General features: G+C 40.4%; 1 protein-coding gene across 1 annotated transcript in view; it reads left to right on the top strand.

The window, feature by feature from the left end:
• TNRC6B (trinucleotide repeat containing adaptor 6B) overlaps positions 1–26,446 on the top strand; it is a 52,902-nt gene that overhangs the window by 8,825 nt on the left and 17,631 nt on the right. The window contains exons 3-11 of the mRNA XM_032207816.1: positions 1,182–1,269; positions 4,970–4,991; positions 6,620–6,964; positions 11,995–14,322; positions 15,257–15,415; positions 17,410–17,454; positions 19,646–19,824; positions 21,054–21,128; positions 22,394–22,439. Of these exons, the coding sequence (XP_032063707.1) occupies positions 1,182–1,269; positions 4,970–4,991; positions 6,620–6,964; positions 11,995–14,322; positions 15,257–15,415; positions 17,410–17,454; positions 19,646–19,824; positions 21,054–21,128; positions 22,394–22,439 (3,287 nt within the window). The remainder of the gene's footprint in view (positions 1–1,181; positions 1,270–4,969; positions 4,992–6,619; positions 6,965–11,994; positions 14,323–15,256; positions 15,416–17,409; positions 17,455–19,645; positions 19,825–21,053; positions 21,129–22,393; positions 22,440–26,446) is intronic.

Here is a 26,446-nt window from a genome sequence, read left to right as displayed (position 1 = left end):
ACAGCTTAGTGCAAGCATAAGCTCCAATTTTGTTTATAAAACAGTTATAGCCACCACAGTAAATAGAAATTTCTCTTCCCTCTTCCCCACTAGCCCCCCAGTAGGGTACAGATTCTTCTGCGCATTTAAAGTTGATCACTTGAAACTTCACAGGTCCATCTTCATTGATGTAAATTAAGATTGTGTCATAAAAGATCATGGGTTACGCTTGTTGTTCCCCATTTGTAAAGTACACATTGCTTTTCTCTGGTCCTCCACCTCATCTGTCAGATCATCTTTTTACATTAATCGTATTAATCTTTCCCTGAAAAAAACGAATTTATTCCAAGCGAGGTGAAAACTTAATCTGAAATTTACTTTTTTAGCAGGTGAAGAGATCTGATTAACTGAAATGTGTTTTGCCATAGAAACAGGGCAGCCAGTAACGTCTGTGCAGCAAATTAACCATTTACTGGCACTCTTATGTTTGATACAAAACGTAGCAACAAGGCGATAGCTTGACAACAACAGCAGCTGTGCTGATTTTTTTTCCTTTATTTTTTAGAAAGGTTGTTCTAGTGGAAAGAATAGATTCCCTGGGAAGTAGTTTATATTACAAGGTTCGTCACAAGAATCTGTGGGTGGATACAATAGGCTAGAAATTAAATTAGCTATTTGTATAATAAATGATGGTTTTGATTTGATATGACACTTCTAGTCTCTTATAAAAGTGGCATAGCTACAGGCAATAGAATAATCTCTTCCCCTTGTGAAGATAAATGTCATATCAGACCAAACCATCTTATTTTAAATTACAACTTCCCTTTTTTACCATATGAAAAGATTCATGAGACTGTTCATTAAATAATATCACAACCCAATTAAAAGTATACTTTGACCCAACTGTCTTCGAGATCTTTACTGATATCAGGCATGTGATTAACTTGCAGAGGGCACTACCAGAAGAGGCCTGATCCAAATAAATTTCCTTTATGCAGCAAGTGGTGTGATTGTGGTCGAAATGAACTAGAAGGTGCTTTTCTGGTCTCACTTAGGCCGAAACCCTCAATGCAAATGAAATATGATGATCAAAGGAACCTAGTAACCTGACTTCTTTTCTTGGGGGGAAGAGAGAGATACTACATGAGGCTCTTGCAGAACTTGGCAGTGCTCTTACTGTTTTTTTTCTCATGTTTTGGCAGAGAGAAGGAGCAAGAAAGGGAAGAACAGTTAATGGAAGACAAGAAAAGGAAGAAAGAGGATAAGAAAAAGAAGGAATCTGCTCAGAAGGTAGGTTTTGATATTTGAATTCTTCTTTCCAGCAGGAACATAAATCGTACTGGGGTTGGTAAGATGTTAGATTGTTTGTATTTGAGCTTAAAAACTCTTCATCTAAAGTATAGTGATATGTCATTAAAGATTTTTTACATTATTTTTCTTGAACTTCAGTTTTAGTAAACTTTGATATTTCTTCTTCTGAGTGTTCAGGTGAAGAAAGAGTAATTAGTTTTGTGAAATGAAGTATTAAATTCATGTTCCTGAATATGAGCTCTCTTGATCTCTGCAGCTCCTGCTGTTTCAAGGTGTTTGGGTATGGGAACACTGCAAGTCCTTTACGAAGGTTATACGAAATGTTCCCTACTGAAGTTGCCTTTATTTTTGCTAAGTATCATTTAGGTTTTCTATTTTCCATGGCTAGTAACCCTTATGTTAAGTGCATCAGTTTGAGTCTGAGCAGTAGAGAATTGAGTCGCTGAAAAATGTGCTCAGCAAATGAGTTTGAACACTTGGTTTATTTAGAAGTGCTCTGTTCTGCTGAAAATGTAGTAAATTGTTCTGGGAGTTAACCTGAAGTGTGAACTTGAGTCTCTTGCAGCTTTATCCATGCTTTTTACTGGTAAAATCCTCCCTGTCTGGTTCTGGGCATCCCAGTACAAGACAGATGTAGGATCCTGGAGTGGGTCCAGCAAAAGGGGCCCCTGAAGGGTGATGAAGGGACTGGAGTACAGATGGAGGGGGTCTGAGAGCTGGGACTGCTCAGCCTGGAGAAGAAGAGGCTCAGGGGGTCTATAAATGCCTGGTGGGTGAGAGGGTTTAAATAAGATGCATCCAGGCTCTTCTCAGTGCCCAGTGACAGGGCTCAAGGCAGTGGGTGAGCACAAACTGAAATGCAAGAAATTCCACTTAATCATAGAAAGACTTCTTTGTGAGCGTGCGTGAATGGTCAATCGCTGGAACAGGTTTCCCAGGGAAGTTGTGGTGCCTCTCTCTTTGGAGATGCTCAGAAACAAGTCGGACACGGCACTGAGCAGTCTGGTTTTGTTAAATTGCTTTGAGGGCGATGAGGGAGGAGAACCACCATGAACTCTGAGAGCTCGAGAGACTGTGCCTTCCAACCTCAACAGTAATGTGAAATTGAAAGCAAAATGTTTGACTTTCACTAGTCCCAGTTTTTCAGTTACTTTAGTACAACAGATCCCACCACAGGTTGGGTGTTACTCATGTTGCATTAGATGCTGTAGCTTTGTGTTGTGAACAGCCACCACTGATTGTGCCGTGCCAGTTAATTTTTGGTTTATCCGGGAGCTTTCTTAAAATCAGATTCTTCACCTATTTGAATGCATGGCTTTAAAACAGGTGCGGGTAAACCCAGTGTTATTTCTGTTGCCTTTATCCCAAGGCCGTGTTGATACATCCCCAGTAATGCTGCAGAAGATCGGTAGCTACAGAATAAGCTTTCTTCAGTGCCTGGTCTTTTTTTGCTTCAGTATTGCTGCTTACACATTCAAAACCAAAATAGATGTTGTATTTTCAGCAGAGGATGTGTAGGAACCAGGAGGTGCAGAGGCTTGTAACTGGAGGCTGGTGATTTGAGGATTAGATGCTGATATTCAGTAACACAACAAAAACTTGGAAAGGTGGTGCAGATCACGTTGATAACCACTGTGTTTGCTGAGGAATCAGCGCTTTGAATACAAAGATCTGCCAATTTTCCTGTGTGGTCCCTCACCTACCAAGTTATTTGGTATAACTGAATGTTATGATATTTTTGCCAAAATCTTAGGAAAGGTAAACACTGTAAATAAATTAATCTCCTAGAGAACAAACGTTAAAGAGTGCTGCTTGAAGTACTCCTTAAAGACAGAATATGGGCAGAACACAAACGTGCGTGTCTGTTCTCAGGAACTGTGTGGTGGTGGTCACCAAATAAGCAGCAGTGATTTAGGGGGTAGCTGTTTTTTCAAGGTTTGTATAACATGAAACAACGGTTTCTCTCTGGATCTTCTGCAGCTTACAAAATAAAACAGTGAAAAAAAAAATCACCCAAGATTATGCAAGCAAATTCATAGACTGAATTCCTGTGGTTTGTGTCCCAGGGGCTGTTTGGTAGCTTGTCAGAAGGCTGAGATTGGCCCTGCCCTGCCAGTGCTTACAGGTTTCCCACAGAGAGATGACGGCTCTAAGTCTGAGACATGCTGTCACTTTTTCTCAGCTTTTCTATTCTAGACCCGAAAAAAATCACAAAACCAGATCCTTTTAACAAGTACAGATTCAGCACAGGCAAAAGTGATTTTTTCCCAAAACACAAACTGTGGTTATAATTCAGAATTCTTTAAACATTTGTTAAAATGGTGTTCTTCCAAGCAGGCAAGTTATTTACTGAACATGTTTACTGCTAACTGTAGTAAACCTAGCAGCTTTACAAGATCGGTTTCATGAATTTTTTTAGTAGTAAATCATCAGAGTCACTGAAGTGCTTAACCGAATTTTAACTGTTACAGAAGTAGATATAATTTTACACACACGGGATGTTTCAAAAGTGAAGTGAAAACTGACGTCTGGCGTTGCACAGATGCATTTTTGGTCTCTTAGGAGAGTTGGATTACCTAAATCTGTGAAGCTACGATGCTTGAGACTTTTTTTTATTACAGTGAATATTCCACTTTGCATATCGCAGCGTTCATCTTTGCAAAGTAAGTGATGCCACAGCAATTCAGGGCAGTTTTGTCTTTTTATTCTTTACCATACAAAAGAGTTCTGGCTTGGTTGGCTTAAACAATAAACTGCTTTTTACTTGTGCTTTCATTATTCTATACTGTCCCTGTGTGCTTTCCAGAATTATGGACTAGGTCAGCAATTTCTTTTTCAGAATAGGTGTCATAGAGCCTGACACATGATGATCTTTAGGGGTTTTCTTTATTGTGTAGTGGAGCTCATGATCGACAGGTTCAAAACATGCTACAATGCCCATGATTCCAGCGAATATACCAGTGATATGTTTGTTCCTGCTGTGGCTTGAAACCTGCTACGCTGAAAGAATGTAGAAGTACAGCAAAACCACACACGGAGTTCGTTGGCCAGCCTGATGGCTCACTTCAGTAATCACTCGAGAGATTTTGAAGCCTGTTTCTTTATAGGTAGCGCTGGTACATCCCGTCCTTGTGGCAGTGAGACCAGTAATTTTTAGGACTACTTCTCCTTGGAAGAGATGTAATGGGTAGAGCGAAAGGGGAAGACGACAGAGCCAGATTGGTACTCTCACATGTGGAAACCCCGTGGGACTTCTGTTGCCAGCCCCAACAGTCTGCTGTAGGGATGTTCTCATCAAGGGCAGCTTTTATTACACTTCAGCTGTAATACTTCATCTCTGAAATCTGGAAGAACTGTAGTGGCATAGCACTTGTTTATTTGTGCTTCAGAAGTTCGTGTTTGGGATGAGGGGCATGTACTAAAAATCATCAAGAGCAAAGTAATTACGGTTTCTGCCAGAGAATTCTGCATCAGGCAACGATATTACAGGAACTGTAGTGTTCTTGAAAACTTGTGTATAAGTTTGGGAATACTTTTGAGACTTGCAGTTCGTGAGCTGATTATTTTCTTTGAACAAATTTTGATCTTGGGCTAATAAATTCAGGGTTTACTGCAGCCTGCTTAATGTTTGTTTTGAGGTTCTTAAAACTCTATTTACATTGTTGCTCTTACTTTGCAGGTCACAGATCAAAAAACCAAAGGTAAGAGCCGTTCTTCAATCCTAACGAGTGTTTTTATTGACTTGAGCCAAGATTCAGTTTTGATTAAAGCTGTTAGAAAAAGGAGTTATGATTCGAGATGAAGTACTCAAAGTGAGTACTCAGAAGAAATAAAAGCTGAGAGGATTAATATGGAGAATCTAAAACTATCCATTTGTCAGCGTCAGAATACTAGAAGTGGAAATGATGGTTGTAGATAAAATAAATGAGCTGAAATATTTAGTCTAACTTTCAATTTTACAAAGGTTTTAGATGAGCAAGTGAAAACTGAAACTAACCATACAAATGGACTCAAAGACAGGGAAAGTACTGCCTATGGTGACATACCAAAATGAGTGAAAATGACTTGTTTCTGGAAACTTAGTGAAGAGAGATTGAAGTTTAAGCACCTAAAAGTCCAGAAGATGAGGCAGAACTGATGAGTGAACATCTTGGATGTGTAATTTATTTAGCTGATCTAAAAATACATTTAATTGTGATGTGTGTGTCAGTTTTCTAAAAACCACATGAAGAAATCGCCATTAAAAAGAAATGATGGAGGAGAACTGGGATTGTAACGATTTTATAGCTGGCAATACCTTTTTCTGGCTTATGGACAATGGAGCTTACATGGAGAAGTCAGAAAACCCTCATCAAAATAAAACGTGGGATAATGCATTCACCTGTCAGAGAGATAGATCCCCTTGCTTTGCTCCCCCCTTTGTAAGAGGAAAAGTTCTACTGATTATGTGCACTTTGGCGGGGAGGGGCTGTTGGACATGACTTCCTTGTGTTAGCCTTCAACAGAGACTAGAGCAGATGGATTAAATTTTCCTTGCTTTGGGGTCTGCTCTCTTAGTGAGTTATTCCAACTTCTAGGTGCCTGGATAGGATAATGCCTGAATTTCTTTTGCTCTTTTTCAGAAAGCACATGGAGCGTGTGAATAAGGGATCACAAGCCCTTGATTTCTAGAGTCTCTTAAACAAATTTTGTGAAGCCATTAGTTCTGCAAGGATTTGTGTGTCTTTTTGTGCTCCCCCCAACGCATAATAGCTCTCAGCAGCAGCTCCCCCTTACTTAGGGGGCCACGTGGTGACCAGTTGGTAAACTGCAGGCCAGCCCCATACGAATGCTGTAGGTAGGGACTGCCTTTTGGCTAACAGTCAGAGCTGTATAGGGAGCTCAGATTTCTTAATTCTGAATTGAAGAGGAGGATTTTTTGCTCTCTGTTTTGGCAATGGCCACATAGCCTAGTAAACAAGTGAGACTTAGGATCTATTTTTAGGTCTCGCATTAGGGTGATGCATAAGAATCCTAAAAGCAGTGGAAGGTGGGGAACAGAGGAGAAGGTAAAAAGGCTGTGTTTGACTGTGTCTTAAAACTTTTTGCCCAGGGTGATATCCTTTGCCAGCGTTACTTTTTTCAAGAAACTTGAGGCTTGGAGTGAAATGCTTGCTGAGGGCAGAGTTTCGTCCTGGGGTTCAATTAAGTAGGTCTTTTATAAGGTTGAAGTTGTGTAGTATTTCAGAGAAGAATGACCTTATAAATGGAAAGAGTTGCAGCGAGTTCTTGTAGCTAAGACAGGTCTAAGTGGAAAAATTTCTGATTTTCATTCTTCCTGTTTTTTCAGTGCCCGAAGTGACGAAACCAAGTTTAAGCCAACCAGTGGCTGCCAGCCCAATTGGCAACTCTCCATCGCCACCAGTCAATGGTGGCAACAATGCCAAAAGGGTGGCAGTGCCGAACGGACAACCGCCAAGCGCCGCCCGCTACATGCCTCGGGAGGTGCCGCCGCGATTCCGTTGCCAGCAGGACCACAAAGTGTTACTGAAACGTGGGCAGCCCCCTCCGCCATCCTGCATGCTCCTTGGGGGTGGAGCAGGGCCTCCCCCCCCAACAGCACCAGGAGCAAACCCAAACAACGCACAACCAGTGACAGGAGCACTGCTGCAGAGCGACAGTGGGACTGCAACAGGTGAGTAGCGAGAGGGATGTTAAATGCGTGTGTATGCACGCACACGCCTAAGAAAAGGTGTCACTGAAGTTGTGCACAAGCATGTTATCATACAATAAAACTCCTGAAATGACTTTTGGAAAGCTTACTTCTGCTGTTTTAGTACATCCACTTTTGATGTTTGCAGCAGGGGGTGCAATTTTTACTGCTAGATGGAGCGAGAAAGTTGGTTAATGTTAGAAAAACGTCTGTGTTTTGGGTGGGTTGAATCCGATGCCGTAATGCTTTTTGTATCACAGCAAGGTAAACACAACATAGGGATAAGTAGGTAGCATTTCGTGGCTATCATTGAGTAGTTCTTAACAGCTCAGTTCTTAACAAGTTCCTCTGGTGCCATGAATTTCCTGTACTGTCACTTCTTGTTATGATCTAGTAAAACAAACATCAGAGTTTTATAGTAAGCTTGTATAGGCACCACGTCTACAAATGACAGGTGTCTGTCGATTTTCATCTGGATGAAGTCACAAGGTGTTCCTTTTGCTCCTGACATTTTTAGTAATCTTTTTTTTTTTCTCCTTAGATAAGACTTACTACAATAGTTTTCCTTAAAACACATCCTAAATAATCTCAAAAAAAATAAAAAAAAAAAAAAAACTGTCTTGTTTTTCTTTTCTGTTCACTTCGAGTTCCAGCAAATACATTGATTTTAAGATTAATTGTTCTATGAGCATGAGAAAATTATGACTGCTCCTGAATTTTTTTAGGAGGTTGGAGACTGACAGTAATGGTAATATTTTCTTAAGTTACGACACTAGAACAAACAGTTCCACTCAAGACATCTGCTTTCTAGAACGTTCATCTGAGAATTCAAGAACAACTTGAGTTCTAACAATAAGGTTTTAAGAAAAAGTCAAAAGAAGGAAAAACGCTACCTTTATGTCTGAGTTTCCTACTGAAAGCCCTGCCAGAGCAATGGTGTGTTTTTTTAATCTTGGAGAGCATAAACTTTATAGTTCTCTGTGGTTCAGAAGAAAATGAACTCAGAGGTGATTTGAAAGGCCAGAGTCAAGTAAGCTGGGTGGGATGGCTGTGTTTATTAAAAAGGTTTCTAGGAAAATGAGTAACTTAGTTTTTGCCTTTTCAGCATTTGGCCTCCTTTATAGTGAATCCCTATTTGACAGATTGTGTCTTGTCTTTGATCCGTATTTAATAATGGGGGATGAGTTTCAAACTGCAACAGCTAATCGGTTTAAAAATGCATCACTTGGAAATGGCTGATTTTGATTGCAAAAACACCTGAAAGATGCGTGTGGGTAGGCATGGGGGACAAAAGAACACCCTTGAGTCTTTAGACTTTATGTATAAAATCCTAGCGTAGTGTTAGCATTAGTGTATCTTCACGGTAATTCTAGTGAACGGACAAAGGAGATTTAGTGAAGCATTCTGGAAGTTCTCAAATTTTTTCATAAACAGCATTTTTATTTTGAATGTATTACATGAGGACCAATTTGAAGCATTTTAGACATGCCTGTAATTAGTATAAGTTCACCTGTTACTTGTTTTAGAGTCTGAGCTCAAGTTGTATGAATTCTCATATTTTTTCATTCAGTTTAATGCTGCATTAACTGCTGAGATGTTACATGGTTGTATTTTATTGATTGGGGCAACTTTTTATGCCAGTGGTTAGTTCCTTCAATCTGATATAAGTCTGGAGTGCTGCCAAGAAAGGTAAGATGTGTGCCCTTCAGACTTGACTCGCCCCATCCAAACACAATTCTGCACCATAACACAATTAACTGGGCTGGGGAGCTGACTCGGGTTAAAATTAACTCTAATTGTTTTTTAAAGCTCATTTCGGTCTGGATGATTTCCCAGTTCAGCTCACTGACTGTCAATAGCAACACAGGTGATAGCGCATGAGTGTAGGTCTGGCAGAGTAGAAATGAGCAGCTGGATAAGAGGAGGGCTGGGGCAATTACTCTTCAAGTACTTCATGAAACTGCTTATGGAGGTACAGTGCTGCTGTGCCTCTCCTGACATTAATTCCATCTGAGATCCTGGCTATTTACAAGTCAGGCACATGTGCAGCGATATTGTGATTAACTCATCCCATGTAAAGAGAAAAAAAAAAATTTCCAAAGGGGGAAAATAATGTATTTTACCCAATTTCCCAATCTCTCTCATTATAACTTTAACCAGGTATCTGTAGATGGTGTTGGCAAGATGCTCCATTGCCAATAACTGGTCTGTTTTTTGGAAATTAGTATTTTACTGCCCTTGTGGTAGTCCAGCTTCCATGTAAAATAAAACAAACAAAAAAGTCAGGACACAGTCCTTTACATGGATCTTTTTCTACCAGAGTAATTCTTCTGTAAGATGGCAAAATGGTAGAACCCTGACACATGATGCCACATTCACTACTGTCTTGTAGCAGTGCCAGGTGGAGGAGAGTTGTATATAATTTTTACCACAACCAGTGATATTCAGGACGCGCAAGACAATTTTGGAAAGCAAAGCTTATATGCTGTTGGTCAAAGTCTTCTTTCAATAGCTGTAGTACCCTCCAGGAATCATTGAATGTCTCATAGCAAAACTGCATTTTCATTTCAGGACTCCATTTCAATATTCTCGCTTATTTCAGTTCCACGTTTCCATCCTTAAAAATAGTCATTTGCTAGTAAATTTTTTTCTCTGTAGTCAGATGAGAAACTTGTTTATCTTCAGCGTGTTTGTTATTACGGAAGTTTGTTTAAGAAACAAGAGCCCTTACCAACCCTCTTATATGAGGACAAAACTGTAAACTGCTAAGGCTTTGTCGCCACTGTCAAGTTAGTAAGGGGAGGCTGACTTTATAAAACAGTCCGTTAAATTGTGTCATAGTACGCTATGTTAGGAAACACCCCGATCATAATGCTATTAGAATGTCTTTGAAAAAATGAAACATGAAATACTCTGTTCAAGTCAGTTACATAAAGATCTTGCTATAGGCTGCTCTGCATTTGCATCTTTCATTCACTGAATCATTGGGAAGTTCAAAACATAGCAACCTTGCAGTCTTTTGAACTTGTCTTTGTCTGTTCTTCTTAAGCTATTCCTGTGATCAGAAAGTTTTTAAATAGAAAAAAATAAATAAGGTGTGCGTGTGGATAGCCAGATAGATCTGTAGAATCATACTTCCTTGATAAGTTTGCACTACAGATGAAAATATAACAGAAGGAACAGAATGTGCATGGGAACTATGTGGTCTTTTAGATCTTCATGGTTGAAGTTTAGTGGATTAAGAAAAACTTCTTCTGTTTGCCAGTATTCTAAGCTTACAGGAAGATTCTAGCCTTGCTGTAAAATGTGGGTCTTTGCTGGCCCTTGCTGAAAAGGGATCTGGAAGTCATTCCAAGGAAGTTTGTTGGTTTAGCTAAGGAACCAAAAGCCTCAGATGGGCACTGAAAGCTGATCCATTTGTCTTCTATTAAAACTACTAACAATCAGAAGTTGTGTCTTCACTTTTGAATACATACATACTTAAAAAAAAAAAGTCCACTTTTCTCGTTTTTTAAATGTCATTATGGCTTAATTAGGATTTGGTACAATTTTGTTGAAGGGAAAGTGTTCAGTCTTCATCACAGAGAAGTTGTGGCAAGAGCAGTCTACTCAAGACTTCAGGATTACAGACGTGTAGAAAAAGAAGTAGAGCTATGTAGAGAGAACAACATGGAAGTAGTAATGAACTTGCATTATATAGAGGCCCAGAAATAATTCTGTAGCTGGGGGAATTCTGTAGATTGGCAGTGGGGTGGGGTGTGATCTTGCCTGACTCACTAATGGTGAGAATTATCTGTACGCATGCAAACTTCATGCTGCCAGCACTGATAGAGCCGTCATCTGTCATGGGACTGTGTTAATTTATCTGCTTCAAAACTACACAAATACCTTGTCAATGCAAATTCAGACTACATAGGGTATATTAATAGTTCACCATGGATGGAAGAAAGAGGCCCTACTCTTAGTTATTTCTCCTGCCACTTTTTACAGTGACTCCAAGGCTCCTTGGACTTGCAGGTTTCCCTGTACAATCTGCTACGTCAGCAAAAGATAACCCATCAAAAAGTGGGCAGTTTTCTGTTGAGTTAGTGAATACAGTTGACTATGTTAAAGGGCTTGCCTGACACAAATAAGAGGTGAAACTTGGAGAATTTGAAGTAGATAGAGCAGGTGAGAGGAAAAAAGTTAGATCTCTTATTAGCCTCCGTTCGGTGGTAGAGAACTTGGTTTAATTTCTTACAAAACCATGAACTGAAGTTTCTGGGGTGAATACAGCAGTGACACAAACGTTGGGTAATTAGATGCTGAATACAGCTTACGTGCTACTACACAGAAATTGCAATTTGTGTAGCTTTGGACTCTGCTGGTTACTCTTTGCGTTTTCGCTTTGGGAAGTAAAATTATTTGTTTCATAAAGGTGTGAAGACATTCCTGGTAGCAAAATCAACTTGAGAAAGATGCATCTGAAGCTAACGGATAGACTTCTTCAGCTTTATACATTCATTAGATGCTTTTAGTCTTCAGTCTTTTATCTTTTCAAGTCATAAATTGTAGTTGTTTTGTTGAATCAGTCATGTAGCTGTCGGTCTGCTACTCAACTGCACAACCATGCAGGCATATATATGTGTACATATATATATATATATATATATATTCTTCTTCTACTTATAGTATGATTTTAAACATGTTTTTGAAAAGTCTACAACCTGTGTCAGTAATGGCCTTGTAGATTCATTAAGCAGGTTATCCCCACAGTGCATTCAGATGCCCACAAACTGCTCACGGGGAGTTTCTTGAAATAGGTTTTTTATTGTTATTTTTAATGGTGTTTCTCAGCCTCCTGTTCTTCCAAAGCAACTTAGTTAGAAATGTCTGAGAGAAGTATTAACTTATTAGTGGAAATGATAATCGATGGTGTCAAAAAAGTGATGTTTGGTGCTTGTAGATAGATAGTATTGAGTATTAATGACTTTCTCGGGTCTTTTTTGTTTGTTTGTTTTTCTTCTTTTTAGATTCAACAATTGGAGGTGCTGCTGCTTCAAATTATGCAAATTCCACTTGGGGTCCTGGAGCCTCCTCCAACAGCGGCACCAACGCCAACCCAACTCACATCTGGGACAAGGTGATTGTAGACGGGTCTGACATGGAAGAGTGGCCTTGTATTGCCAGCAAAGATGCTGAGTCTTCTTCCGAAAACACCACCGATAACAACAGTGCCTCGAACCCTGGCTTGGAGAAGAACCCTCTGCCAGGAAGCACCACTAGTAACAAAGGAAAAGGAAGCCAGTGCCAGTCTGGAAGCGCTGGAAACGAATGTAATCTTGGGGCCTGGAAATCTGATCCCAAGGCTAAATCTGTTCAATCTTCCAACCCTGCTGCCGAGAGTAACAATGGACTAAGTAATTGGAGGAACTTGACTGGACAAGATAGAATTGGTCCTGGTTCTGGCTTCAGCAACTTTAACCCAAATAGCAACCCATCTGCTTGGCCGGCACTGGTTCAGGAGGGCAGTTCTAGGAAAGGGACTTTGGAATCTGATAGTGGTAGCTCCAATGCACAGATTAGCACAGTAGGTCAGACCTCTAGGGAACAGCAGTCAAAGATGGAAAATGCGGGTGTTAACTTTGTCTCTGGCAGAGAACAGGCTCAAATTCATAACACTGATGGACCAAAAAATGGAAACACTAACTCCTTGAACTTAAGTTCACCAAACCCTATGGAGAATAAGGGAATGCCCTTTGAAATGGGCTTGGGGAACCCTTCCAGGAGCACTGACACCCCTTCACAAAGCACTGGAGAAAGAAAGACTGGGAGTGTTGGATCTTGGGGTACAGCTAGGGGGTCTTCTGGAACTGACACAGTCTCTGGACAGAGCAATTCTGGAAACCATGGGAACAATGGAAAGGATAGGGAGGACTCCTGGAAAGGAGCTTCTGTTCAAAAACCTAATGGGTCAAGAAGTGATTCTTGGGATAACAATAACCGGTCTACGGGTGGTGGGTCTTGGAACTTTGGCCCTCAGCATGCAAATGAAAGCAAATGGGGTGAAGGGAACAAATTAACATCTGGGGTCTCTCAGGGAGAATGGAAACAGCTGTCTGGGTCTGATGAACTGAAGATTGGAGAATGGAGTGGTCCAAACCAACCAAATTCTAGCACTGGAGCATGGGACAATCAAAAAGGCCACCCTCTTCCTGAAAACCAAGGCAATTCCCAGGCTCCCTGTTGGGGAAGATCTTCCAGCTCTGCGGGAAGTGAGGTTGGAGGTCAAAGCACTGGAAGCAACCACAAAGCAGGAAGCAGTGACAGTCACAATTCTGGACGCCGATCATATAGGCCTACACATCCCGATTGCCAGGCAGTCTTGCAGACTTTGCTGAGCAGGACTGATTTGGACCCCCGAGTGCTTTCAAACACTGGCTGGGGCCAAACTCAAATAAAGCAAGACACCGTGTGGGATATTGAAGAGATGCCACGGCCCGAGGGGAAGTCTGATAAAGGAACTGAGGGGTGGGAGAGCTCTGCCACACAGACAAAGAACTCAGGGGGCTGGGGCGATGTACCCAGCCAAAGCAATCAAATCAAGTCTGGATGGGGTGAGCTCTCGACCCCAACAGAGTGGAAGGATCCCAAAAATACTGGAGGATGGAATGACTATAAGAACCCCAATTCTTCTAATTGGGGAGGGGGAAGACCGGAAGAAAAATCGTCGTCGTCTTGGAATGAAAGCTCGAGTAAGGATCAGGGGTGGGGTGGACGGCAACCTAATCAAGGATGGTCTTCTGGAAAGAACGGTTGGGGAGAGGAAGTTGACCAAACAAAAAACAGCAACTGGGAAAGTGCAGGAAACAAGCCAGTGTCTGGTTGGGGTGAAGGTGGGCAAAATGAGATTGGAACTTGGGGTAACGGTGCAAATACAGGCTCTGCTTCAAAGGGTGGATGGGATGATTGTAAAAGAAATTCAACGTGGAACGAGACGGGTCGACAGCCCAACTCCTGGAACAAGCAGCAGCAGCAGCACCAGCAGCAACAGCAGGAGACTTCTGGTTCCTGGGGTCCATCACCACAAACTCCAAGTAATGGGCGACCTCCAAACCCAAACTGGAACAGCGGACCGCAACCAGCTGCCCCCAAAGATGAGGAGCCTAGTGGCTGGGAAGAACCTTCCCCACAGTCAATCAGTCGGAAAATGGATATTGATGATGGCACTTCGGCGTGGGGAGATCCTAGCAGTTACAACTACAAGAATGTGAACCTGTGGGACAAGAACTCGCAAGGAGGACAGGCCCCACGGGAACAGAGCCTGCCTACTCCAATGACTGGCAAATCACAAGCATCAGGTTTGTTCCTTTCTTAGCAAACTCCTATATGTGAGCATCAGCTTTATGCACACGTAGCCTCCAGTAACAGTTTTTATTTCATAAGAAGAAAAAATGAATATTTGATTCTGTATTTAAAGTGTCTTTAATTTGAATCAGTTAGTCCTCTGCTGCGTCTGCCTCAGTAACTCTGATCTGAATATTGGTCAGCTTCCCAGGAAAAGAAAATCTGTTAGCTGACAAATATTCTTAGACAGGCTGAATTCTCACAAAGCTTTTATTTAATTACTACAGAAATAGGGAAAAATCCCATACTCAGTCAAAATTTTGTGCTTTGATACAGTTATAACTTGCAATTGGGTGAGCCTGTGATTTAGTTGCTTAGCTCGATTTGGCTCTGCTGTTTGATAAAGAATACTTAGCAAAATACTTTGTTCTTTGAAATAAGGACAAAAACCCACAAATTTAAATAGCATGGAAATAATTCATGGTGTTACTGTTAGATAATCCTTTCTCTGATTTGGACGTGCTTTAAGGAATACTGTTTCATTTTGGTAAGTGTTTCAGATATGTCCTTACTCTTTCTCCACTATATGAAACCCCCAAATCATAGAATGGTTTGGGTTGGAAGGGACCTTAAAGATCATCTACTTCCACCCTCCCTGCCATAGTCTGGTGCTTTTAGTTAGTTACAAGGTCACCAGATTGAATAGCCCTAGATGTGGGTTCATGTTTAATCTGAGAAGAGGTCAGCACGTTCTCTCTTTTCATCCCTAGAGGTCAGAGCCCACTGTTTGATGGGAACAGTTGTCAGTTCTGTTTCACCCTCACTATTGAGACCCTAAAGTCCTCAACAAAAGGAATAAAGCAGTAGATTGATGACGTGGTGCTGCACTGCAGTAAATAGTTGATTGTCTAAACGGTCTGTAATGAAAACTCTTTCTCCTTTACGCAGTCTGGAGCAAAAGCACTCCACCTGCTCCAGATAATGGTACGTCCGCCTGGGGTGAGCCAAATGAAACCAGTCCCGGGTGGGGTGAAGTAGATGATACAGGAGCATCGACTACAGGCTGGGGGAATGCACCTTCCAACGCCCCGAATGCCATGAAATCTAGTGAGTACAGGCCAGATACCAGTTTCTTTGTGATGGTCCTGGAGATTTTTAGTATTTGGCTTTTTTGATAATACATCAACCGTGGAGGAATTGTCACATGAGGCCTAGAAGCTCTGTTGAATGTCGTGTAAGATTTTGATGAATGATGGGTTAAGTTCTTACAAATAACTGGAACCTTGCCTTTTTAAGGTAGTGGAGGCTTTTTTAGTACTGAGTGGTTAAATGGACCGCTCTGATCTGTGCAAGTGTTGAAACACTAGAGCACCTGAGTGAGGAAATGGTCCTTTTTCTTGCATCTGTTCCTCTGTGGCTGCATACCCATTACTTAAGGTATGAACTTGTTACACGCTGAATCACCTTTTCTGACCACATCAGGAAAAGGAACGCACGGTTTATAGAAAGGATTCACAGCAGAGGTGTGTAACGTGCCTTTGAATGGACCTTTTTGCTGTATGAGTGGAAAACTGTCTCTAAGAACTGAACTTAGTCTTGTGGTTGAACCTAAACATCTGAATGTTTTCTACATAACCTTTTTAAAAGGATACTTTCAAGTTAGAGTTTTACTGTATCGAGAGTTTCATTTGCATGGAAATTATTCCTGATGTAAGCTGTTTGTAGAACTTTAATTTATTTCACTGTTTTTAAGGAGAAAAAAAAAAAAAGAGCAAACAAAAGAAACTGCCTGACAATACAACATACCAATGTTATAACTAGAGCCATAATAAATAAGCTGACTTTTGGATAAGAAGCTCCTATTAGGAAATAGCAATAATACATGACTGTTACTGAACTTCAGTGATAATACCAACTGTAAAACTGTTTCCAGTTACAAGTTGCTTTTGCAAAGTGTGATCGTTTGGAATGAAATGTTCTGTACAGACTGTATTCTGTTGTGTCATTCTCTCTTCCCCACACTCCAATTAAATAATTTGGCCATTTATGAAACAAAACTGGAAAAATCCATTAACGGTTATAGCAACCTTCGTTGGGTGCCTGTAGTGCGGCTTGTGCCTGCCAGACAAACTTGGCACTTACCAGGATGCTAGCTTTTTTTCTAGATGGGTATCTTTTTTCATTTGTAAAAAGCTACATAAAAATAGCCAAAATAAGAGGCTCTGAGATACTAGTGATCCATTGAAAATTCTGTGGATTTGTTAATACTTTAGATAGTCTTTAAAGACTATAAATGGTCACTTGCTTGTCCTTACTGGTCTGCATATGTGACATAACCTAAGCTATAGCATGTGTGTTCTGCTTTGTAAGTAAGCTGTTTCCAGCTCTGGAGGAGCAGAATACAGGGAGTTTCCCTGTTGTGGCTGTTTGAGGTTGTGGTGCGGTAGGACACCAGTTCTGAGACCTCATTCCTCCTGTGTGACCGCTCTCAACTCCTTTCTTATTGGCACCCATTCCGAATAAAGGAGGAAGCTGCATTGCTGAGGGGAGATATTTAATGTATTGGATATGCTGGAAGAAGAAATTGGGACAAAGAGCCTGCAAAGTTGTGTTTTATGGTTGAAAGTAAAGAGAGGAAATAAAGACCAGCAATGGCTGGAAAAGAGAACGAGAGCTTAAAGCCAAAGAAGGAAGTGGGAGATGAGGTGAGATGAAATTGAATGAGCAGAAGAGGTTCTGAAAAGATGTTCCTTGTGTGAGGAGGAGGTAGGACAGGTGAGAATCACGCAACCAAACAAAAAAAAATTCAGTCTGGAATGAGAGACTCTCAGGAATGGGCATGTTCTTGGTAGAGTGTCTGGACTAGAAAAAAGAAGTCTGAGGTGGAATAAAAATTGCCAAGCTTGGGAGAGCGAGCACTCAGTTATACTTTGCAGAGAATATTCTGTTCTTAACTTTGGAGAGGAAAGGTCAAGATGGGAATTGTGCCATTACTGCTGGTGAAAGCCACTGGCATAATATCCCATTCCTCTGCAATGCTGGCAAACACAGATGCAAATTAGCACTGTCATTATTCATAATACTGTCAATTCCATTGATAGGAGTCCGTGCAGCTGCTATGAAGGTTTCAGCTCAACTAAAGTCATGTGAGTGTCCATATGGTACTGCCTTGTGGAATATATTTTAGTTTGTTGTTGTTTGTAAATTATGACAGACTTGATATAAAAACTAAAGGGGGTTGAGAAGTCATGTAGTCAAAAGTCTCCGCAAAGTTAATTTTCCCTATTGTTTTACATGTTTCCTGATGATTTTCAATCAGAAGGAGGTGGGTTTTGCACGGGACCTGAAATATTCAAAGCCCAAAATGGGTAGTGGTGGTGGTTTTTTTTCCTCCTGTGGCATCATTACTGCTACTGTGAACCCAGTTATCCAACAAGTAATCAAGTTTAATTACATGAGAGTGATTGGTGTGATCCCCATTTTGCATTTGGTGAATTGAGACATGAAGATTTTGCAAAAATGTATTTTGATTTTGAAATCCCTGTTTGGGCAACTAGGGATTGGGGTTTTTGAGTTTATCTGTCTTTGTGTAACTGCACAGGCCGTATTAGTTCCCTTGTGCGGTGGTATAGCTGCATCTGACCTGGTGTTGCACATTCAGGATCTTAAATAAATGTTATTACCCACTTATTCAAAAATTTCTTACTTAATTTACCAGCATTGCATTGGAGTTCTCTGACAGAAGTAGGAATAAATCCATCTTTTTCTGTAACACCATTATTTTGTCCTTAGCTTGAAAGCTTCCTTTGCCTACTGTAGCTATTTGTGCCTCCTCACTCAACATACGGAGAAAATAAAGCAGGAGCTCTACCAACCAGTCGTCTCTGCACCACTGTCCAGATTCATGGTCAAGTGTCTCAGACCTGAGAGCTGCCAAAGCAGAAAAATACTCTCTGGTCATGTGGTTAAAACCAGGATCACAGTGCTATATTTAAACACTGCGGCTGGAAATAAGTTAAAGCTTGTAGCCGTTCCTGTGTAAGTAGCATGATTAAAGGATCAAGAAGTAGATTTTGGTGTTTGGACCAGGATGTCTGCTGTGCAGTCCTGAGTTCTGCTACATGAATGAATAAACATTGAACAGCTACCTTTCCTGTGAAGTAGCTGAACTGTTGTTCATGGTGGAATTTAAATTAAGATAGCTCTTAAACTACAGTGAAATGCTGCTGTACTTATATTGAGCAGGATAAAGTTCTCCTTGATAGATTAATTATGTTTCAGATTTCTACTGCATCCTTACTCCTCCACACTCAAACCCCAGATTAGTGAAGAGAAAGGTGATGGTGATGGAGCTCATCTTTAAAGATGAGTGCTGGGGAAGGAACACGCAGAATGTGGAGTTACGTACGAAGGAGAGCAGTTGGACAGTGGACAAGATGAGGATTTGGCTTCTTGTTGGCTTGTCAGTAGAGGTTAAAATTGTAACTGACAGCCGATACTGAAGAGTAACAGAAAGAGAAAAAACAGGGAGGGACAGAAAGGCCTTAGTCTGAATTGATATGCTGAATCATAGAATGGTTTGGGTTGGAAGGAACCTTAAAAAACACCCGATTCCAACCCCCTGCTATGGGTAAGAACACCTACCATTAGACCAGGTTGCTCAAAATCCCATTCAGCCTGGTCTTGAAGAGGTTGTAGCTTTCTGCTAATGGTATCTCTGTTTAAACAGAACTGCTAATGAGTCATTTTAGTGACATTGCTGACACCAGAAATTTAAGTAGAGGGTTTTTTGGACATTCAACTAGTTTTGGTGTTATATATACTAGAGTGCAACGTCAGGGTCTTCCCTTCAGATACTGCTTAGTTGTTACTCATTAAAGTTGTTTGTTTCTACCCTCTGTGAAAGAGTTCAGTGTGATGGAAATGTTAAGTGGCAGGAAGAGAGGAAATCTTTCTCAAACCACCTGAACCAGAGTCCTCAGCACCCTTTGTGTTTGCGTGTGTGTGTTCTCAGAGTCTTTCATTTACACTAGAAAATAATAGGTTGCCTTCTAAAGAAATCCAAATGCAGCTGTAGTTACTTAAAGGAAGAAGTCCCTTTGATTTTTTTTTCTGTAAGGATTTGATGTTGCTTTGAAATAATTGCAAAATATGACAGGCTAGCATGCCACCACATCTCTTGGATTTTGGGTTTCATACACAAGCTTTTACAGCTGTTAGCGTGCACTTTTTTTGGACTTTTTGCGGTTCTGACAATCTCAGCTAATCTTGCAGTGTCAAATCACCTGCTGCGTGGCATCGCGGACTTGCTTTTGAGCTTTCCTTTCTTCTCTGAAGGTTCTAAATCTATGCAAGATGGCTGGGGAGAGAGTGATGGGCCGGTGACAGGAACGCGTCACTCCAGCTGGGAAGAGGAGGAGGAGGGAGGAGTCTGGAACACAGCAGGCTCTCAGGGAAGCAGTTCCTCCCACAACTCAACAAGCTGGGGGCAAGGAGGAAAGAAAACACAAATGAAGGTAAAACACTTGAGTGATTCATAACTGCTGTGTTGTCTGAAAGCAGTATGACTGATATGTTAGAGCATTTCTAACAGATCTTCTTTTAAAAGGTATTGCAGAATTCAGCTAGAAAGGTACCTGTTAAGGCAGTGTAAAGAATGTGAGGTTTCTGGATTTGTTTTAATGTGTTAACACCTGTTGTGACTAATAAATCTGCCAGCAGGTGTCAAATTCTTCCAGTATGTAGGCTGCATAGCCTAAACGAATTACTAAATGAAACTGAGCAATAAGTATCCCAAGGCTATTGGTCTTCTCTTGTTGACGCATCTTTCTGTTAGGCTGCTGCTGTTCTCCTTGCACAGCCTGCTGAACTTCAGATTCCACAGCCCCTTTGGCACATGCACTCCTGCTTCTACTGCCTGTTGGGTTTGGATCTGACTTTTATGTTTATTACTGGTGACTTTTGGTCTCAAGCAGGAGCGTGGCTATGGTCTGGAATGAAATGCTTGTTAAATACATGTTAAAGTTCTCTAGTACGATGATGTTTGCTATTGTATTAATATTAGAAGACTGTGCTTTGTCTACTGATCAGCTATGCAGGGCAGACTCAAAAGGTGAGTGCAGAGCATTTTCCAAGGATGTGGAAATACTCTTGCGGCAACAGAGTGGAGTTCTATTTTTGCAAAAATGATTCTTGTGAGCTTTTTCTTCACTTAAATGTCTTTTATTTTAACTACCAAACCAATTGTCTTTTTTTTTTTTTTTTTTTAAATCAGTATCTTTTCTGACCTGTGTTCAGTTTTGGTTTTGATCACCTGCAAATTGTAGTGAAGCCTGATTGAGAGCCAGGTCTGCACAGTGCCCATGTAATAGCAACCGTATTAAAGGGAAGAAAGCCAAGGAGAGACCTCTATGTGATGAATTAAAGAATCTATTAAACCGTAGCAGGAGAGAAAAACAGCATTCACAAAGCTTTCCAGGTTCTAAAATGGAACTGAAGGTGTGATAAGCATTCTACACAGCAAGCATTTATCTACTTCAGTATACCTGAAAATGAACAATTCAATAGAGAAAAAAAAAAGTATTTTGTTAAATGTTTCCAACCATGCAAAAAGTTAAAGCAGTGTATTAGGAGATGAATTTCTGTGACACCAGGATTTTCATTCAACACTTGTGCCTCCCAGGGATAAAACAATTTAAGAAATGGAAAAGATGCTTACATGTTTTTTCTTTTTATTTCTTTTTAGTGCTCATTAAAAGGAGGAAATAGCGATTCATGGATGAACCCTATATCCAAACAGTTTTCAAATATGGGCTTGCTAGTAAGTGAATTATTTTAAATATAAATCCCAACTTCTTTTCTTTAAAAAAAACTGTTTTAAATAAGTGAAAAGATCAGGTATTTTACAGCGTGTAACTACATATTTATCTGCATTTACTTTGTAGGCATGTTGATCATAATGCCTATAATAGCTGGATATTCAGCACTTCCTTGCTAGTCAGAATGGTTTCTCAACAAGAAAAAAAAACAACAGACTCTTTACTTTATGACAGCTGTAGTTCTACAATTGCGGTTTCCTTGCAAGTAATCGGTGGGCTTTTTTATAACATGCTGTTTAGAGCAGTCAAGGTAAAGGCCTCATCTCACGACTGTATTGTCAGATACCTGTCATTTGTCCAAGGCTCTTCAGGTTTCTGAATCTCAGTCGCCTGTCAGAAAAGGAGAGTTACAGCTTGGTTATGTTTATTTAAGGGCTGTGCAGCAAGGTCTTTTTTAGAACAAAAAGAGCTCAGAATTAAATGGTACTTACGGATGGATTGGAAATGTGAATAAATAAATGGGATATCATAGAGAGAAAAGACAGATCTGCAAAGCAGTACCATAAAAATACTTGCATATAAAAGTGTTTAACAATTTCTGACAGCGGTTTGTCAAACATTTTATAGAACATTGCACCAACTGTAATCCTGTGATGCAGGAACAGCATGTAATGCAGGCTAGCAAAAGACACTGTAGAGGTTTTGTGACAAGCCAAGGGCTGCACAGACTGTCACTGACATGGCTTGGATTAGTTTGTAAAGCCTGGTTCTGAGGCTCACATTCAGTCTGCTAGGCCACCGATGCTTCTGAAAGCTATGGGAACACGCTGTCCTAGACTGCCAGCTAGAGAGTAACTTGGCAGAGTGTTTCAAGATTTGATGACTTGACAGGTCATGAGGATGAGCTATCATTTTGGCCGCTACTTCAGTATTTCATCCCTTGACCACTGGAACATGAGGACAGAGGTTCATTTCACAGAGCAGCTGTCTGTCCATCTTTCTCTGTCTGTAGCATGTGTTCATGTGTCTGGTTTCATTTCAGTAAACTTGCCACACACAGGGTTGAAGGGTTGGGGGGAGGTGTGTCTAGGGTGATGTGAGGAATCGTTATATTCAATAGTAATTTAGGATGGAGCTCTAATTAGAGCAAACCTGCTTTTCCTTAATTCTACCTTTAGCCATCAGGGATTACTTTCTGAAAAAATCCTCAACATTTCACAGAGGTCAGAAATTAATGTTTTTTGGTTTTTGTTTTTTTTTCTTTCAGAGTCAAACTGAGGACATTCCAGGCAGTAAGATGGACTTGTCTGTAGGTGCGTATCATTTAATTTAAATGCATTTGAATATGACATCGTGCATAGTATTTTTACGTAGATTGTATAGCGTGCTTTGAAAGATTTAATCCTTAACTTTTTAGTGCTCCTCATGAAACAGGGACGCAGTGATAGCATCTGGTATCTTGCTTGCAAGCTTTTTGAATAGTTACACAGCTGATGCTGGAATGCAAGATGAGGATGTAGACCTGCACAGAACACAGCTGCAGCTTGGGAAAGGGACATCCTATAGGACAGTTTTGATCCATGTAGTTCATATTTATTGTTACTGTTTCAAAAAAGTGAGAGTCCTCCTTTCCTTTATCTCTTGGCAGTAGGACATCCTGATTAGCATAGTTCTCTGGAGGTGATGCAAGGTAAAAGACTTATCTGTTGCTGAGTCCTTCAGTTGCTTGCCTCAGGTTATTATGCTCAGTAGAACCAGATTTTTCACTCTTGATAGCTTCACCACAAATACTGCGCAGCTTAAGTGGGATGGGCTGTAGGGAAAACACTATCCTAAATAAGAGTAGCAGTGCAATTTGCATACCTAGTATGCTCTGATACAACAAGAAAAGACTTTGTCTCGGACTGCCCCAAAAATTTGCCCTTAAAGAATACTAATGCTTTAACAAGATGTAGTCTTTTCATCATCCCTTGCAATAGCTTAAGTCACAGCTAAGTTTTTTTCCTGTCTTAACCATACATGAAACCCAACTTAATTCAGTCTTCCTATGGAAGTAAAATAGGAGAAGTTCTGTGTTCTTTCTGAATATATTAGTTGTCTGATAACGAATAAGGCAGTAGCCCACCTGGTTTTAAAATAAAAGTCTGTTCCAGCTACAACTTCTCCAGACAGGCCAAGGAAAGTTCACAGACATTCATGGAAAGTTCAGGGAAAGCAATCCTGACAAATCTTACTCCCGAGACTTTGCAGAGTGACTACAAAGCCTATTGGGCACTTGCTAACAGTGGCAATGTGTTTACTGTGCTACAGGTCTAGAAGTATTAGCGTCTTCATCCATCCATTCAAAAACAATGACCTCTCAAGGTATCAGCATCAGCCCAGATCAGCGTGAAGCTTGTCAAATCAACTATTTTGATACAGAGAGGTCTTGATATTCTCCACTGAATAGAATTCAGCTTTTTATAAATACCTGTTACATATTCCTTTCCCTAGGCTTCCTTTATTCAGGGAAAGGAATCACAGCTACTACAGATACTCTTAGAAAATGAATGCTCTTTTCTGTGCTTTGTTTTGGTGGGGTTTTTTTTGTTTGTTTGTTTTGGGAGGGCTGGGTTTTCTTTTTTTAAGGCAGGCTTATTTTTATCTTTTGGAAGTTGTATAGTTTGATAAGCTCTTGCAAACAGGGACATGGAGGGCCAGTCTAGCCACTTGAGCCACTCAAGTTTTTCTGGGTGTACTTTTTGTGTAGTTGTGTAATCTAGACATTTTGACAGTTTCTTTGGCATTTCAAATGAGTATTTGTCGAGTTAGTGCAGGGAGGTGGGGATTCACAGTGCAGGTGACTGGTTTGTTCGTGGCTTACTTTCTCTAAATAGAGCTGTGGAAGAAAGGAAATTATTGCTAAGTAACTTTTACTCAATGAACAAATGAACATAGTTCATAGAACATAGACAACTGGTCTGATGTCAAGTCTCTTTGCACCAGTGCTGTCAACAGGTTTAATAATAATTCCTCAACTGCAACTGTTGTAGCATCATGTCTGCTAATGTAGCTGAGGTTTTCTCAGACAAAAAACATCTGTTATTTGGAACATCCTTTAATCTTCTTTGTTACCCAAGGTAGAATTGCAGTAATCAAGGCTTAAGTCGAATATCAACTCCAAATTTAGTATTCCGATGCAATCTGAATAGCTGTAATGTTTCTCAGCTTAAAAATTATTACAGTCTTAAAATGTATATTTTTGTGCTGTATCACGCCTTATAGAGGATTAAAGGGAAGTTCCTTTTTTCACAAATAGCTTTCTTCCTCTGAACAGTGAAGGATCCCAAGAGATGTTAAGAGACGTACGAAATGTTAAAACCTGCCTTTGTAGAGTACAACTAGATCTGGGGAAAGTAGCAGAAATTTTTCTCTCCACTTCAGCCTCAAACAGCCTCTTACCATGCACGCTGTGTTTGTATCGTGCTTCTCTAAAGATCTCTTAGGTAGAGATAAGAATGTTCAGTTCTCATCCGCCTTTAGCTGCTGCTGCTAAAGAACAGATGTAAGAATATACAAATGAAGAGGATGGTAGCCTTGGCTTGGGCTGATCATAGCTCTCCTGGTTCTTCATCTCCAAATTAAACTTTTGGATCTTTGGAACTTTCTGTCCTCAGGGATCTTAAAGGCCATCAGACCTTGTGAGGGAAGGTAGCTGATGCTCAGCACATCCTGTGAAATTGCTGCAGAAAGGTTACGTGCGTTGTCTTGATGTGTCACACTTCTGTTCTTTAATGTGTCCATTAATGGGGACATTCCTGATCCTTGGTACAGGAATCTGTTACAGTTTGTATTCCATTTCAAAGAGTAAGAATGTAACTGAGACCTTCCTACATATTTTGTTGTTACTTTCTTTTTTGCTTAGCAGTTCCCTTTTTACTTATGGCTCACGCTTTTGAAAAGTATAAGCTGTTTGCTCATCCTTTATCTCCTTCTAAACCTGAAAAGTTGGGCTTATTTATAAAGTAGGCTTGTTCTTCAACCACTTCTGTCAGGTTTACAATATACCAGGCTTTACTAGCCAGGGAACTCCAACATGATATTTTCCCAGTCCATGGATAAATGCGCGTTGATCTCTGTTAAATCTGAGCTTGGAGACCACGCGTATCAAAGAAAATTTTGGCTTTTGTATGCGCAGAGCAACTTGGCTCTGATTATCATGCATCCTAAAATAGGTCCAGTTGTCATAGTAATTGCCATAGTAATTCTTACTATGTTGGTCTCAGTCTCCTTTTTGAAAAATGTGTTGCTTAGGTTGCAGGGTGCTAAACTGCCTAAGAGAAAAGAGGTGGATCAATAGAACGCCTTAAGCAGATCTTCTTTCTCTTCTTTTTTATCAAATCTCTTCTACAGATAGCTTGTTGAACTTTAAAAATAGGATACAATTATCTACTGAAATCTCTCCCAGTATGTAAGTCCTGAGGCATGAAGTTTGATAATACAGTAAGTAGTCCGTCAGGACCACTTAAATGGGGAATGAAAAGATAAAATGTTGACAGCCACCTTTGTCTTTTTTTCATGGATTAGCTGCAGGTTTTGCAGATGACAGAATTCTCGCATCCTCCATGAGGACTGGGAAATTCCTTTCTAATTTCTGTTGATTCAAATGCAGTCTGTGCTGTTGTCTATTGTAAATACATCGCAAAGCCCTAACCAGATAGGGCACTTGGGTGCAACACCTCAATGTGTAAGCACATGTGCATGCTGAGTAATCTTGGATGATGTAACTTCATGGCAAAGATGTAAAACCAGTATCTTTAAAACGTTTTAATTTTTGTGGTCAATCAGAAAACATATTTCAAATGGTTTTCTTTAGCATTACTTTCACCACACTGTGGATGTATGTATTTTTACCACATTGAGTCCCTTGTTGCAAAAGCTGTAGGTAACTTTGCTCAACAGCAGTTTCTGCCTTCTATTTCCCAGTATACAGGTTCACACTATATATATAAATTTATTTGCATGGAACTCAGTCAAATAATTTCCTTTAAGCTGTGTGCGTGTGGTGGGGGAAGATATACTTCACAGCTTTTTTCCTCACTAGGGTGTGAATAATGTGGTCCTTCAAGCCCGTTTCATTTTGGAGTTTTCACCATGTTTCTTACAGCTCTTAATAGTTGGGAGAAAAAATCCAAGAACCGATGTCTTCTCTTACAAAGATGATCGGACTATTAACATGTACTACACGTAGAGGATTTAGGGTTTTGCATTTAATCACTTTAAACAAGTGCTATTGCTTACTGCCGAGGATAAAACCTGAACTTTTCAGATTTTAATGGTC

This window comes from Aythya fuligula, chromosome 1, assembly GCF_009819795.1.
Source record: "Aythya fuligula isolate bAytFul2 chromosome 1, bAytFul2.pri, whole genome shotgun sequence".
Taxonomy (NCBI): Eukaryota; Metazoa; Chordata; class Aves; order Anseriformes; family Anatidae; genus Aythya; species Aythya fuligula.
The sequence above is the reverse complement of the archived record's forward strand: the minus strand, read 5'-3'. Positions and strand labels throughout refer to the sequence as shown.